The sequence below is a fragment of the Diabrotica undecimpunctata genome, chromosome 2 (genome assembly GCF_040954645.1).
Source record: "Diabrotica undecimpunctata isolate CICGRU chromosome 2, icDiaUnde3, whole genome shotgun sequence".
Classification (NCBI taxonomy): Eukaryota; Metazoa; Arthropoda; class Insecta; order Coleoptera; family Chrysomelidae; genus Diabrotica; species Diabrotica undecimpunctata.
In genome coordinates this window covers 119,420,155-119,432,318 of record NC_092804.1, presented here as the reverse complement: position 1 = coordinate 119,432,318, position 12,164 = coordinate 119,420,155, and the positions used below count along the sequence as shown (strand labels likewise).

Here is a 12,164-nt window from a genome sequence, read left to right as displayed (position 1 = left end):
TTGACATCCAGCAACCACAAATGTGAAATTAGGAAAGATTAATGCGAAATTAGGAAAATTCAATGAACCGTTGATCAAATATTCACTATTATATACTTAATGAAAAATGTTGGGAATAAAAAAAAAACATTAAGCTAGTTATTTATAGATTTTCAACAAACATATGATATAATTATAGGATTGTAACTAAAATGCTATGGAAGAACTAGGCATACATAAGAAAAGTAACTGCCAACTTACTTTCAAATGTCCAGTGACCTCAAACAGGAACATGCCCTGTCTCCAATCGTGTTTACCATCGTTTTGGAGAGCATCTCCCGGAAAGCAAATACAGAAAATCTCACAGTTTAATAATTAAGGTCCTCATATTATACGGACCTTCGACGATAAGTTTAATATAGTAGCGAAAATAATTATTGGTAAGCAAAAAACATTAATACATTAAATAGAAAAAAGCGCAAAAAAGGGTCCTCCAAATCAACGATAATAAAAAAATATATGGCTATCACTTTGAAATGTTTCATCGGTCTAAATATTTGGAATTTAAAAGCACTTTTAACAAAAACACTACAAAAGAGAATAACAACAGAATACAAGCTGGCAATTGCTACGTTTAAAGCAAAAAAATTAAATCCAAAAATACATCCCGCAGTAAAAAAATAAGAATCTACGTACGTAAGTAAAACACAAACAATGAAAAAATAAAATAAGAGCCGATTGAGCGTCGTAGAAAGAAATAGATAATTATGTTATGAATAAGATCACAAATCAAGACAAAGTGCAAAACAATAACTTTAGCGTTGAGATTTAATTTCTTGTACGACGGTGCAATTTTTATATACCTGTTTGACCTTAGCATTAGTTCCCGGTCGTAAAACACTTCTGAGGGCTTTTCTAGCAACCCTGATCTCAGTAATACCTGAGTTTTACTTACATTATTTTATATATATCCTGATTTTAGTAGTTCGCATTACACTTCTGGATTTAAAAGTGTTATGAGGTGATACATATATCAGTTTGCTACCTGAATTTTCCCTTTTATCTCTTATGTGACAACGTTATCTGCGATATCTAAAACGCCCCAATTTTTCAAAATTTTATGGGTCTATTGTTGCGTTATATGCTCTATTCTACATCATCTCTTTTGTCTGTTAATAAATATTTATTTGGTTTTATCGTTACTATTATACCGTTTTTTTGCTGGTAATAGCATTATTCTATAGTATTTTAATATTTAATCTATGGATTAAATTCGGATAGCGGATAGTGATATTCTTTACTTTCTCGGAGAATTTATAGTGTAACACACAAAAACCGTATTAAATTGCCAAAAACTTCCTTGCATATTCTATTTATTTATGAGGGGCAGCAGCAATATCAGTACCTACCATAATAATGCATATAGTCCTGGACTGGCTAATCGTTGGATAATAGGAAACATGGATGTAGCAGTTTTAATGGTTTGGTGACTGCTTACTGAAATCGGGGAGCAGAGATATCAGTACCAAGTTAATGACTATAGGAGTTGCGGATACATTTTCTGATAATTTAGTTCCTCCCTTTTTTTTTAAATATACTATAGAAGTGTCAAGTACAGGTCTCATTGGTACAGGTAATTGTGAAAGATGCATAAGGTATTTAGACATCGTTTTTTGTAAATTGAATGTTTTAGATTTTCAGATGTATAAACTTGACGTGAATTAATTTGGACTCGTTTAGTTTAGGCTCTAATAGGTATACTATTTGTAGGTTAAACTCCCATGCTATACTTTAGCAAAGGCCTAAGCAATGTCAAAAAAGATTAGCACAATTTTTTTTTTCTAAAACGTATTTCTCAACAAGTTTCTCACTTAGTTATATCGATAATTCTGTATATTCAATTAATCATGAGATACTTTTTATCTCTGAATAAAAATTATCGGTTTGGAATCAGCTCCTTTTTTTATTATTGGTTTCATTAACTTATATAAATAAATATAACCTGATTTAAAGTAAAGCTGAAGTTGGTTTTTAAATGCACACTTTAATACTCTGTTTTTGTTTGCCTTATTTTTAGACCTTTTGCTCAAGCGCCCATCTCCATTGTCTCAATCATTAATTCAATTATCTCTCCTTATCACTTACTAACACCACATCGTTAGCATACATCAGGCACCAAGGAATATCTCCTTGACATGTTTTCGTTAATTTTTCCAACACTAATTAGAAGAGATAAGGGATTAGCACTGACCACTGATGCAATACTATTCTCAAATGAAATTTATCAGTCTTACCCTCACTTGTTCTAACATTAGTTTTCCATTACTTGCCTTATGATAAAAATTGCATCCGTTGTTGATTTGCCTTGCATGAATTTAAACTGAATATTTCTGTTTCTTTCTGTATCCTACTATCAATTATTCTCTCCCATAGTTTCATGGTGTTACAGAGTAGTTTTAGGGCTCTATAGTTTGTACAGAGTTTACCATCTACTTTGTTTTTGTATACAGGTACTAAAATGCTACTTCTCCATTCATCCGGTATTCGCCTTACTTTCAAAATTCTATTAAATAGTCCTGTTAGCCAACTTGTTCCTGATTTTCCTAATGCTGATCATATATATCCAGTGATGCCATCAGGACCTATGCCTTTTCTTTTTTCATCTTATGTAGCTCTTAAATTACTTCCGCGGTCGTCATTTTCGGCACCATTGCTATTACTGTCTCTGTTGCCTCTATAGATGCTTTCTCAAACTCTTAGTTTAATTGGTCGTTAAAGAACTCCTTGTAGCTATTTTTTACATCCTTTCCTTGCATAAATAGTTTAATGTATTTATTTCGTATACATTTAATCTGATTAAAATCTTTGGTTTTCTTTGCTCCACTTTTAGCAATTTTGTATATGTTTTTTTCTTAGTACTCAGTTCATTGTACAGCTTTTCATGCGCTGCTACCTTAGATTGTGCTACCGCACATTTGCTTCCTCTTTATCTATTTGATACTTTTGATAATCTTATTCTGATATTTTTTCTTGTCCCTCCTTATATAATCTTCTCTTGTCTTTTATATTGTCTTAAACATCGTCTGACTATTTATATTTACCAATTTTTAAGTCAATTTTCTGAGATTTTTTCAAGTATTTTAGTTACACCCTCTTTAATAATTTTTGACACATTTCTCCAAATTTCATTATGACCTTTTTCCATATTCCAACACATTCTTTTTTTATTTCTGTTCTAAATTGAACTACTTTGTCGCTTGTTAACGTCAATTAATTGTTTTTGTGACTCTTCTCGATATTTTGGTTTTATTTCATATTTTACTTGTATATCTAGTACCAGCACTTTATGCTGTTGGCTTACAGTTTCACTAATTATTACTTTAGAGTCTTTACATACGGGATTGGCTTACGATCCATATTTGGAATTGATTTTGTCTGCTTTTAAATTGGATAAGTTGGCTTTCTCTTTTCTAAAAGCATGTACTAACAGTGGACTAGGTATGGCCACTGTTAGTACATGCTACTGCTAATTCCAGCATATTATCTGCCATATTATTTGCTGCTAATAGCATTCTAATATTTCATCTATAGATTAAATCCGTATAACAAATAGATATTTTTCACTTTCTCGGAGTAATAATATTCTAACATAAAAAATCCTATTAAATTGCCAAAACCTTCCTTGCATATTTTATTCACTTATAAGGGACAGCAGCAATATTAGTACCATAATAAGGGTATAGTCCTGGACTGGCTAATCGTTGGATAATAGGAAGCATGAGTGTAGCAGTTTTAATGTTTTCGGGACTGCTACCTGGTATGGGGGAGCAGAGATATCAGTACCAAGTTATTGCATATATGAATTGTTGCTTGAACTTTATTATTATTAAACAGCACTATATAAACAGCACTATATTCTATAACACAAGAAACACTGTTATAAAACAGTCGAATAATATACAGATTCTCAATTCAAATATTCAAAAAATTAAAGAACAGCTTACTAAAATAGAAATCGCCTATTTAAAATGCAATCCATTAATGGCCCAAAGTACCAAGCACTTGTAGCATATGGTACTGATATTGATCTCATAAGAAACTCTCTCCCGTCTGCGACATCTTCAACAAAGTGAAGAGAACACGAAAAATGTTTTACTTAAAATCAACAAAATGAAAAACAAATACAAGCGAATCAACAGAAGAGAGCAATTCAATCTAGATTGTGAATAAAACAAGTGATGTTTTTATCTAAGGGGACGTCATAGAATTTTTGGAGAAATTTTCTCTAATTTAATATGTCGTAAGCGGCATTTCGATTGACAAATACTACCCCTAATACCTGATATCTTTCGTACCCGTTGTTGATTTTTGCAACAACGGGTACGTTATTACATACTTTATAAGTATTACGAATAAAAATAAATAAGCAAGAATAATGTAAGTGTACTATATTTAAACCAAGTGACAGAAAAAAGAATATTATACATACATGTACTTCTAAATTAAAAATTATATGCCTGACAACGCAAGATACAAAAAACAATGATTTAACATTGAAAACAATGATAGCTTGCACAAGCGACAAAGTATTTAAAACGATAAGGCCGAACATATTATATGTAATTGTAATAGATATGTTGGCTAAAATTATACCATAAGACACCGAAATATTATATCTATGTGTTTATGTGTATCTAAAGTATAGTAGTATATTGAATTCCCTACATTAAAAAATCGAAATATTTAAATTAGACAGTAAAAAATTATAATTTTAAGATTGATTTATAAATTATTCTAATTTAAATTTTACTGCTTAATGAAACAAATATTGTAAGTCATACACTATAGCAATCGAAACATCGGAAAGTACATTTATAATATAATAAATATTTCAGTGCCAATGTATTAAAAAAAATTCTAGTACATAAACATGGACACTTGCCTATTCAAAGTTTATAATAGACACTAATTTCAGTTTATCTATAATTAAAGCAAGTAATATAAATTATAATTATTAAAATATTTAACTACATTAACCAAGTACGTATTTGTGAAATTTCTCGATGACTAAATTGATTGATATTTAAATAAATTTGAAGTTCCAAAACGTACCTGCTGTAAAATTTAAAAATCTACGACTAATCAAATTATTGGCAACATCGGAGGAGTTTAGTTGGGTACGCAAAGAAATGTATACGGATCCCAAAAGTGTTTTAACGTATTACAGAGTCCACTTAATCCGACGTGTTGGTCGGAGTCCACATAAAGCGCTACCCAGATAATAATATACACGGTGTATATTCGCCTGGAGTTAGTATAATACCGTTTTAGTACGGAGCTCTCATTAACCGCTAGATCTATATATATATATATATATCTATATATATATATATAAATAATTTTACTGATTTCTTGTTTTAAATTATGTATTACCGCAATTATCTAAAGAGACAGGTAACACTGATACCCAGCATGGTTCATTTCTTGATCTTACAGTGGGTGATCAAATTAATGGAGCTATCCCATAAAGTTTTACTTTTTGTTTAATAATGGTATGTAATTGAGCTGTATAACATATTTTTGTGGTTAATTCTGTTTTACTGATTTATAACCTAATAAAGTTTACAATTTTTAAAATAGAAACGAGTTATTACATGAAAATATTTAAAATCATGCCTTAAGCCTAATAGGTACTTATTGGTGTCACCCTTTGCAGCAATGACTACTTGGCACTTTCTTGGCATACTTTCTACCCATCACTGGCAATTTTGATGGATTGTTCCACTTCTGTGCCATACTGATATTAAACGCTCGATCAATTGACGCTTCGTGGTTATAATTTCATTAAAATTTTTTTTCTTCACAAGCTTCCAAAGGTTTTCTGTTGGATTCAGATCTGGCGAATTGCCAGGCCAGTCAAAGTACCTTTATCTGGTTATCAGCAAGAAATTTTGTAGTTTTTACCTACTGACAAGGCGCCCAGTTATACATAAAAGTGAAACTATTATTCGGGAATTACTCCAGGATCTGGGAAGCATTTTTTTGCAGTATTCTCAAATACTGTCTACCAGTCCTTGACTGCTTATGATAGACCACAACATGATGCTCAGGGGGTGCTTTACTATTCTTATAACTTAATCCGCTTTATATTTTTCCTAAGGTCTTCTTCTCACAAATTTAGCTCTAGTCATGAGGATCTGCACGAGAGATTCGTCCGAAAAACATGATGATTCCAATCATCAATATGCCTTTTTTCCTTATGGTTGATGTGAGCTTTTTCGCTGACGTGCTGTCTTTGGTGAAATATTGATGCCAGACTCTTGCAACATTTTCGTTAAAATCCTTTGAGATTGTTTTCTGTTTGCCAAGACAATATCTCGAATTTTTCTTACGAAGTAAGAAATTTGATTGTATTGTAATTTTTTTTCGACCACATTTTTGTTTGCGACGTGGAGTCAAATCCAAATTTTTGTCAAGTTTTTTCTTTATACGCTCCACAGTTGAAACTTCTTCAAACTTTAGAGATGCATGCTATTTTTCTCTTTCTCTTGGAGTGGTAAGTGTAATTCACAAAAAATAGTATACCACTGTCATAATGTTACTAAAGAGCAATGGAAACGATTTATTATAACTCTTAACACCAAGAATACAAAATAATATGCACACGAATTGCAAGCTAGGCTGGACAGCACTCCCAAAAAAATGGCATCTGAGACATGTATTGACACGCCCGCTGTGGTGATACTATTGTCACACTATTTATTGTACTTTTATAATGGATACAAACGAATTAATATATTATACAGCTCAATTATATGCCCTTTTTGTAAAAAAAAATTGAATTTTACTAGGTGGCTCTAATAATTTGATCCCCACTGTAAACTCTAACTTAAATGTGATATACAAGAGCTTTTAAAAATTGTTGTTAATATTAAAATCAGACAGTTAAATACTATTTTAATAACTACTACTACCTTCAGTAATTTTTTTTTCATATTATAAACAGAGAACATAAATTTAAAATTAATATTTTTCATAGTATTGAATAATAAAACAACTATTTTTACCTTATATGTATTAACTGTAAATTTATCATTGCCCTGAACAATACTCTTCAAATTGACAGCATAACATCCAAAAATAGATACAAGTAGTAAAAAGACTATTGCGTAACGCATCTTTCCAATTTGGTGGTCACAAGTTAACTAGATATTGGTTTGAAAATCGCTGGAATTAAAACTTAAATTGAAAAAGCGGTTCCTTGTTGAGCTTACAAAATATTTTTATGTCAATTTTGGTTATCAGTAAAATGGGTAATTTATTTATATTTAATTAAAAACTGTTTTTTAATACAAACATTAATTGATAATAAAAATAACTTTACCGTATATTTGTTATTATTCACATACAAATTAAAAAAAAAAACCTAAACTTGCTCAGTCAAATTATGAGATTTCATTAACCATTGTTCTTTGTTCTATTATATTTTGGACATAACAGACTTTGGGATAGATTTTGAACCACAACTTTCCTATTGTGTATTTCCATTATTCTTTTTCGTATGGTCGTGGTGCATATCTTTATCGTCAATCCAGTTCACATTAAGTAGATCAAAAATATAAAATAAAGGGAGGAAACGTCGGTTGATGAAAATGTTTTTAATAAATCGTATTAAAATGTAATACATTTAATAAGTCCTAAAATAAGCAACAAAATCTAAGGCATTGGCTAGTTGATGAAACTTTGAACACATTCAAAGAACAAATAATTAAAATCTGCTAACGTTTTATTTTTACAAAAACAGTTCTTCTTTTTCATGTGACTCCTCCATCATTGGAGCTTAACGGTTAGGGTGGCAAACAGTTATTTGTATTTAGCTTCCAGTTTCAAGTATTACGCAGCCAGGACAATTATTAAAAAATCGACTTTAAAGCCATATTTGTAATAACTAAGCAATAAATTAATAAAAATATCTTTAGAAACTCTTATTTTAGGGTTTTCTACGTTTTTTTGTGTAAAAAAATTGTGTAACTTTTCCATATGGCCTACCAGTTTTCTTCGTTAGAATTTAAAATCAAATAGGATCCAACTTGTAAATACAATCCAGTTTGCTCATGGTCCAAGGCACGCTCCTCCTCCAAACCTCACGATTCCATCGCTCTTCTAATTCCTGCATTCCATGAGCGTCGAGGCCCACCGCTTTTTATTCTTCCAGAGGATTTCCATCTGTAAAGTTTTTAAGGCCAACGTTCGTCAGGCATTCTTATTGGGTGTCTAAACCATTTTAAACCTCTTCTTTCTATTCTGCCACTGACCGTTTCTGTAGCATTTATGTTATTTTTTATAGATTCGTTGGTCTTTCTTTCCAGCCTTAATGTTCTAGAACTTCTTCTCAAATAATCGATGTCAACTGCCAACAATTTTCTCTTCACGTCTGTATTAACTGTCCATACTTCAGAACCATAACAAAGAACTGATTCAACCATGGTTTGCCCTATTCTTTTTTTGTTCCTTTTGGAAATGTTGCGATCCCATCATAACTAGTTCAGACATCCTAAAATTTTACGTCCCTGCTTTCTTTCAAGACGTTAATGAGTGCACCTAAATATTAAAATTTTTCCACTTGTTTGATTTCCACGTCTTTGTCTATCAATACTTCAAACCTTGCATCTGAATTGATAACTAAACATTCTGTTTTCTTCATGCTGACTTGTAACCCCCATTTTATATATTTTGTGTATAGACGCTTTATCATAAATTCCAGAGCATAAAAATCTTGAGCTAGGACGACTTTGTCATTTGCAAAGTTCAGGGATAACAGTACGTCATTTCTTATGGGGATTCCCATTCTCTGGCAGTTTTTTTCCAATTTTGGAGGACTACCTCAATATATAAATTTAACAGTATGGGTGACATACTGCATCCTTGTCTTAGTCCTTTAGTAATATATATATATATATATATATATATATATATATATATATGTTATTCATAAGTAAAAAAAGGCTTTAATCTTATGCATGTTTATTTAGTTACATACATATTTATTATTCTCATCAAATTTATCAAAAGCAATTTTTAATCACCTGTATTAAAAAGTTTCACGAAAAAGAATTTTTATTCGCAAATTTCTCTGCTCTAAATAGCGTTGCTGATCATTGGCTGTAGTATTCTGTATAGTTTCTATGTTGTGTACTTAATTAGTTTCCTCCTGGTTCTCCTGATTTATTGTTGTTTAAAGTTCTAAAGAACCTTGGCCTCCATTTTGACCATCTCACTTGAAAGAAACATATCCAGAACTAAAGAAGACAGCTCAACTTAAAATTTCGGCAAATGTTTTGGCTCCTTGGACGTAAATTAAACTTAACATTCAGAACACAATTCTTCTCTACAAAGCCATACTCAAACCTATCTGGTTTTACGGACTGCACCTATGGGGTTCTGCGAAGCCAACGTTGCTAAATATCATTCAAAGCTTCCAGTCTTAAGTGCTCAGATCGATGGCGGATGCACCATGGTATGTAAATAATCAAACACTTCACTACGACTTAAAGACTCCTTTCGGGAGAGAAGAAATCCATCGAGCCACGGAGTCATAAAATGAACGTACCATTCACCATGAAAATGAGCTAGTAAGGAAATTATTCAACAATGTTCCAGCCCCAACAAGGCTAGATAGAACCTGGCCCCAAGATCTACTTCAAAATGGAGTAAGGTGAGATATTATTTGTTTGATGAACACATTTAATTAATACTTTGTAATGATGTAGATTTTAAATAAACATCATCATCATAAGTGGCTTGACAGTCCGTTGTGGATCTTGGCCTTCTCACAAAGAGGTCGCGACTCCTGTCGATTCCTGGCAACTTCTCTTCATCTTCTAACCCTTAAAATCTGTATGTCTTCTTCCACATCATCAATCCATCTCATTCGTGGTCGTTCTCTGCTTTTTGTGCCCTCTGGTTTTGAAAATGTTAATTTCTTCATGTATTCGTGATCTGACATCCTAGCAATATGTCCAGATCATCTAAGTCTCTGCACTTTAACGAATTTCACAATATCTGGATCGGTGTATGACTGATATAGTTCAAAGTTGTATATTCAACGCCATAGCCCATTTTTATTTACGGCCCCAAAAATCTTTCTAAGAATTTTTCTCTCAAAAATATCAAGAAGTTTTTCATCATTTTGAGATAAGGTCCACGTTTCAGCCCCATATATTAAAACCGGTCTTATTAAGGTCTTGTATATATTAAGCTTTACTGCACGTTTTATATTTTTATTTTTTAAATGTTTCTGGAGACCGTAAACAGTTCTGTTTGCTATGGCTATGCGTTTTTTATTTCGTCGCTTGTCGTATTTGTTGCGTTTACTAGCGATCCAAGATATGTAAATTCTTTGACTTGCTCAAAGGTATGGTTGTTAATTTGAATTCTCTGTTAGATATTCCGAGGGTTTTTAGAAGCCAACATATATTTGGTTTTTTCCTCGTTTACCACAAGTCCTAATTTACTTGCTGCATCAGAAAACCTTGTAAAACACTGCACCATGTCTCTCATACTTCTGCCTACTATAACTATATCGTCAGCGAATGCGAGAATTTGCGCCGATCTATTAAAAATAGTTTCATTCATTCTAATATTTAATTGTCTGATTATCTTTTCCAAGGCAATATTAAAGAGGAGACACGCCAACGCGTCCCTTTGTCTTAGTCCATTATTAATGTCAAAGAACGTAGAGTTTTCTTCTTCAATTATAACGCATGAGTTTACGTTTTGCATTGTTAGTTGGGCCAACTTAACTAACTTAGGTGGGATCCCTATCATTGCATTATATAATGCAGTTCTTTTCACACTTTCATAGGCTGTTTTGAAGTTAATGAAGAGATAGTGTGTATCTATGTTATATTCTAGTGACTTTTCTAGAATCTGCCTATGTGCTTGAATTTGATGTGTAGTTTACTGTCCAGCAGTAAATCCGCATTGATATTGACCAACAAAATCCTTTGTAAAATATTTAAGTCTTTCAATTAATACATTGACGAAGATTTTATACGCAGATGCTACTTAACAGAGTAATGCCTTTATAGTTCTCACACTCCATTGTATCAACCTTTTTATGCAACGGACATATTATTCCCTTCAGCCACTCTTCTGGTAGCCATTCATTCTGCCAGATAAGTACTATTAGTTTATGGATTTCTGCAAAAAGTTGATTATCTCCTTTTTATACATTACCGAACAGATTTGATCAATTCCTGGGACTTTATTTTCTTTTGAGTTTTAGGATCGCATTTGACACTTCTTCTCTTATTGGGTCTTAAGTGTGTAGTTGACGTTGTAGATTTTGTTGATTTTCTATGTTGTAACTTCCTTCAATATCATTTATATTTAGATGTTCGCTGAAATATTGTGCCCATCTGTTAAGAACTGAGTTTTTATCATGTAGAATTTCACCGTTAGTGTCTTTATAAATTTTCAATCGTGGTTTAAATTCTCGACGGCTAGTATTTAAAGATTTGTAGTATTTCCTCGTTTCATTTTTATCGAATAAACTTTGTATCTCACTGAGAGTGTTCTGTTCGTATTCCCTCTTCTTACGTCGATGGATACGTTTTTCCTCTCTTCTAAGACGTCTATACTCTTCTCTTTTTCTCCGTGTACAACCTGCGTCAATGGTTTTTTATATGCTGCGTTCTTTCTATGTGAGGCCATTTCGCACTCATGATCAAACCAATAATTTCTTTTTTCTGACTTGGTTTTGCCCAATATTTCAACGGATTTCTGTAACACAACATCTCGTATATTTGCCCATAGTTGGTTAATATCTTCTTCTTTTTCTAAGTTTTTTGTCCTTATTTGGTCTTCTATTTGCTGTCTGCTTACATTGGCAATGTCGGGATCTTTTAGTTTATTAATGTCGATTTTTTCTCTCCTTCTCCCGATCTCCTTTTTTAAATTGGATATTCTTTCTTTAAATAGGTTAAATTTAAATCGTTAAATTTAAATAAACATAATTAAATATAAAAAAGATTTCTAACGTCACTTTTTACTTTGCTTAATATTAACTCAATCCGAAATTCATTTTATTTCCGTTCTTGTTCATGTTTTATAACTGTCTCTATGAAATCAAGCGATTTCTAATTGCTTACATAAAAGTTATTTTCTGCTCAAAAATAAATAAA

The 12,164-nt window shown here is 31.8% G+C and overlaps 1 protein-coding gene across 1 annotated transcript in view; it reads right to left on the bottom strand.

Moving 5' to 3' along the window:
• Window positions 1–7,249, bottom strand: part of LOC140434823 (antichymotrypsin-2-like) — a 45,985-nt gene extending 38,736 nt beyond the window's left edge. Inside the window, exon 1 of the mRNA XM_072523384.1 lies at window positions 7,047–7,249. Coding sequence (XP_072379485.1) covers window positions 7,047–7,157 — 111 coding nt within the window. The 5' untranslated portion in view covers window positions 7,158–7,249. The remainder of the gene's footprint in view (window positions 1–7,046) is intronic.
• Between the last annotated feature and the right edge of the window lie 4,915 nt (window positions 7,250–12,164).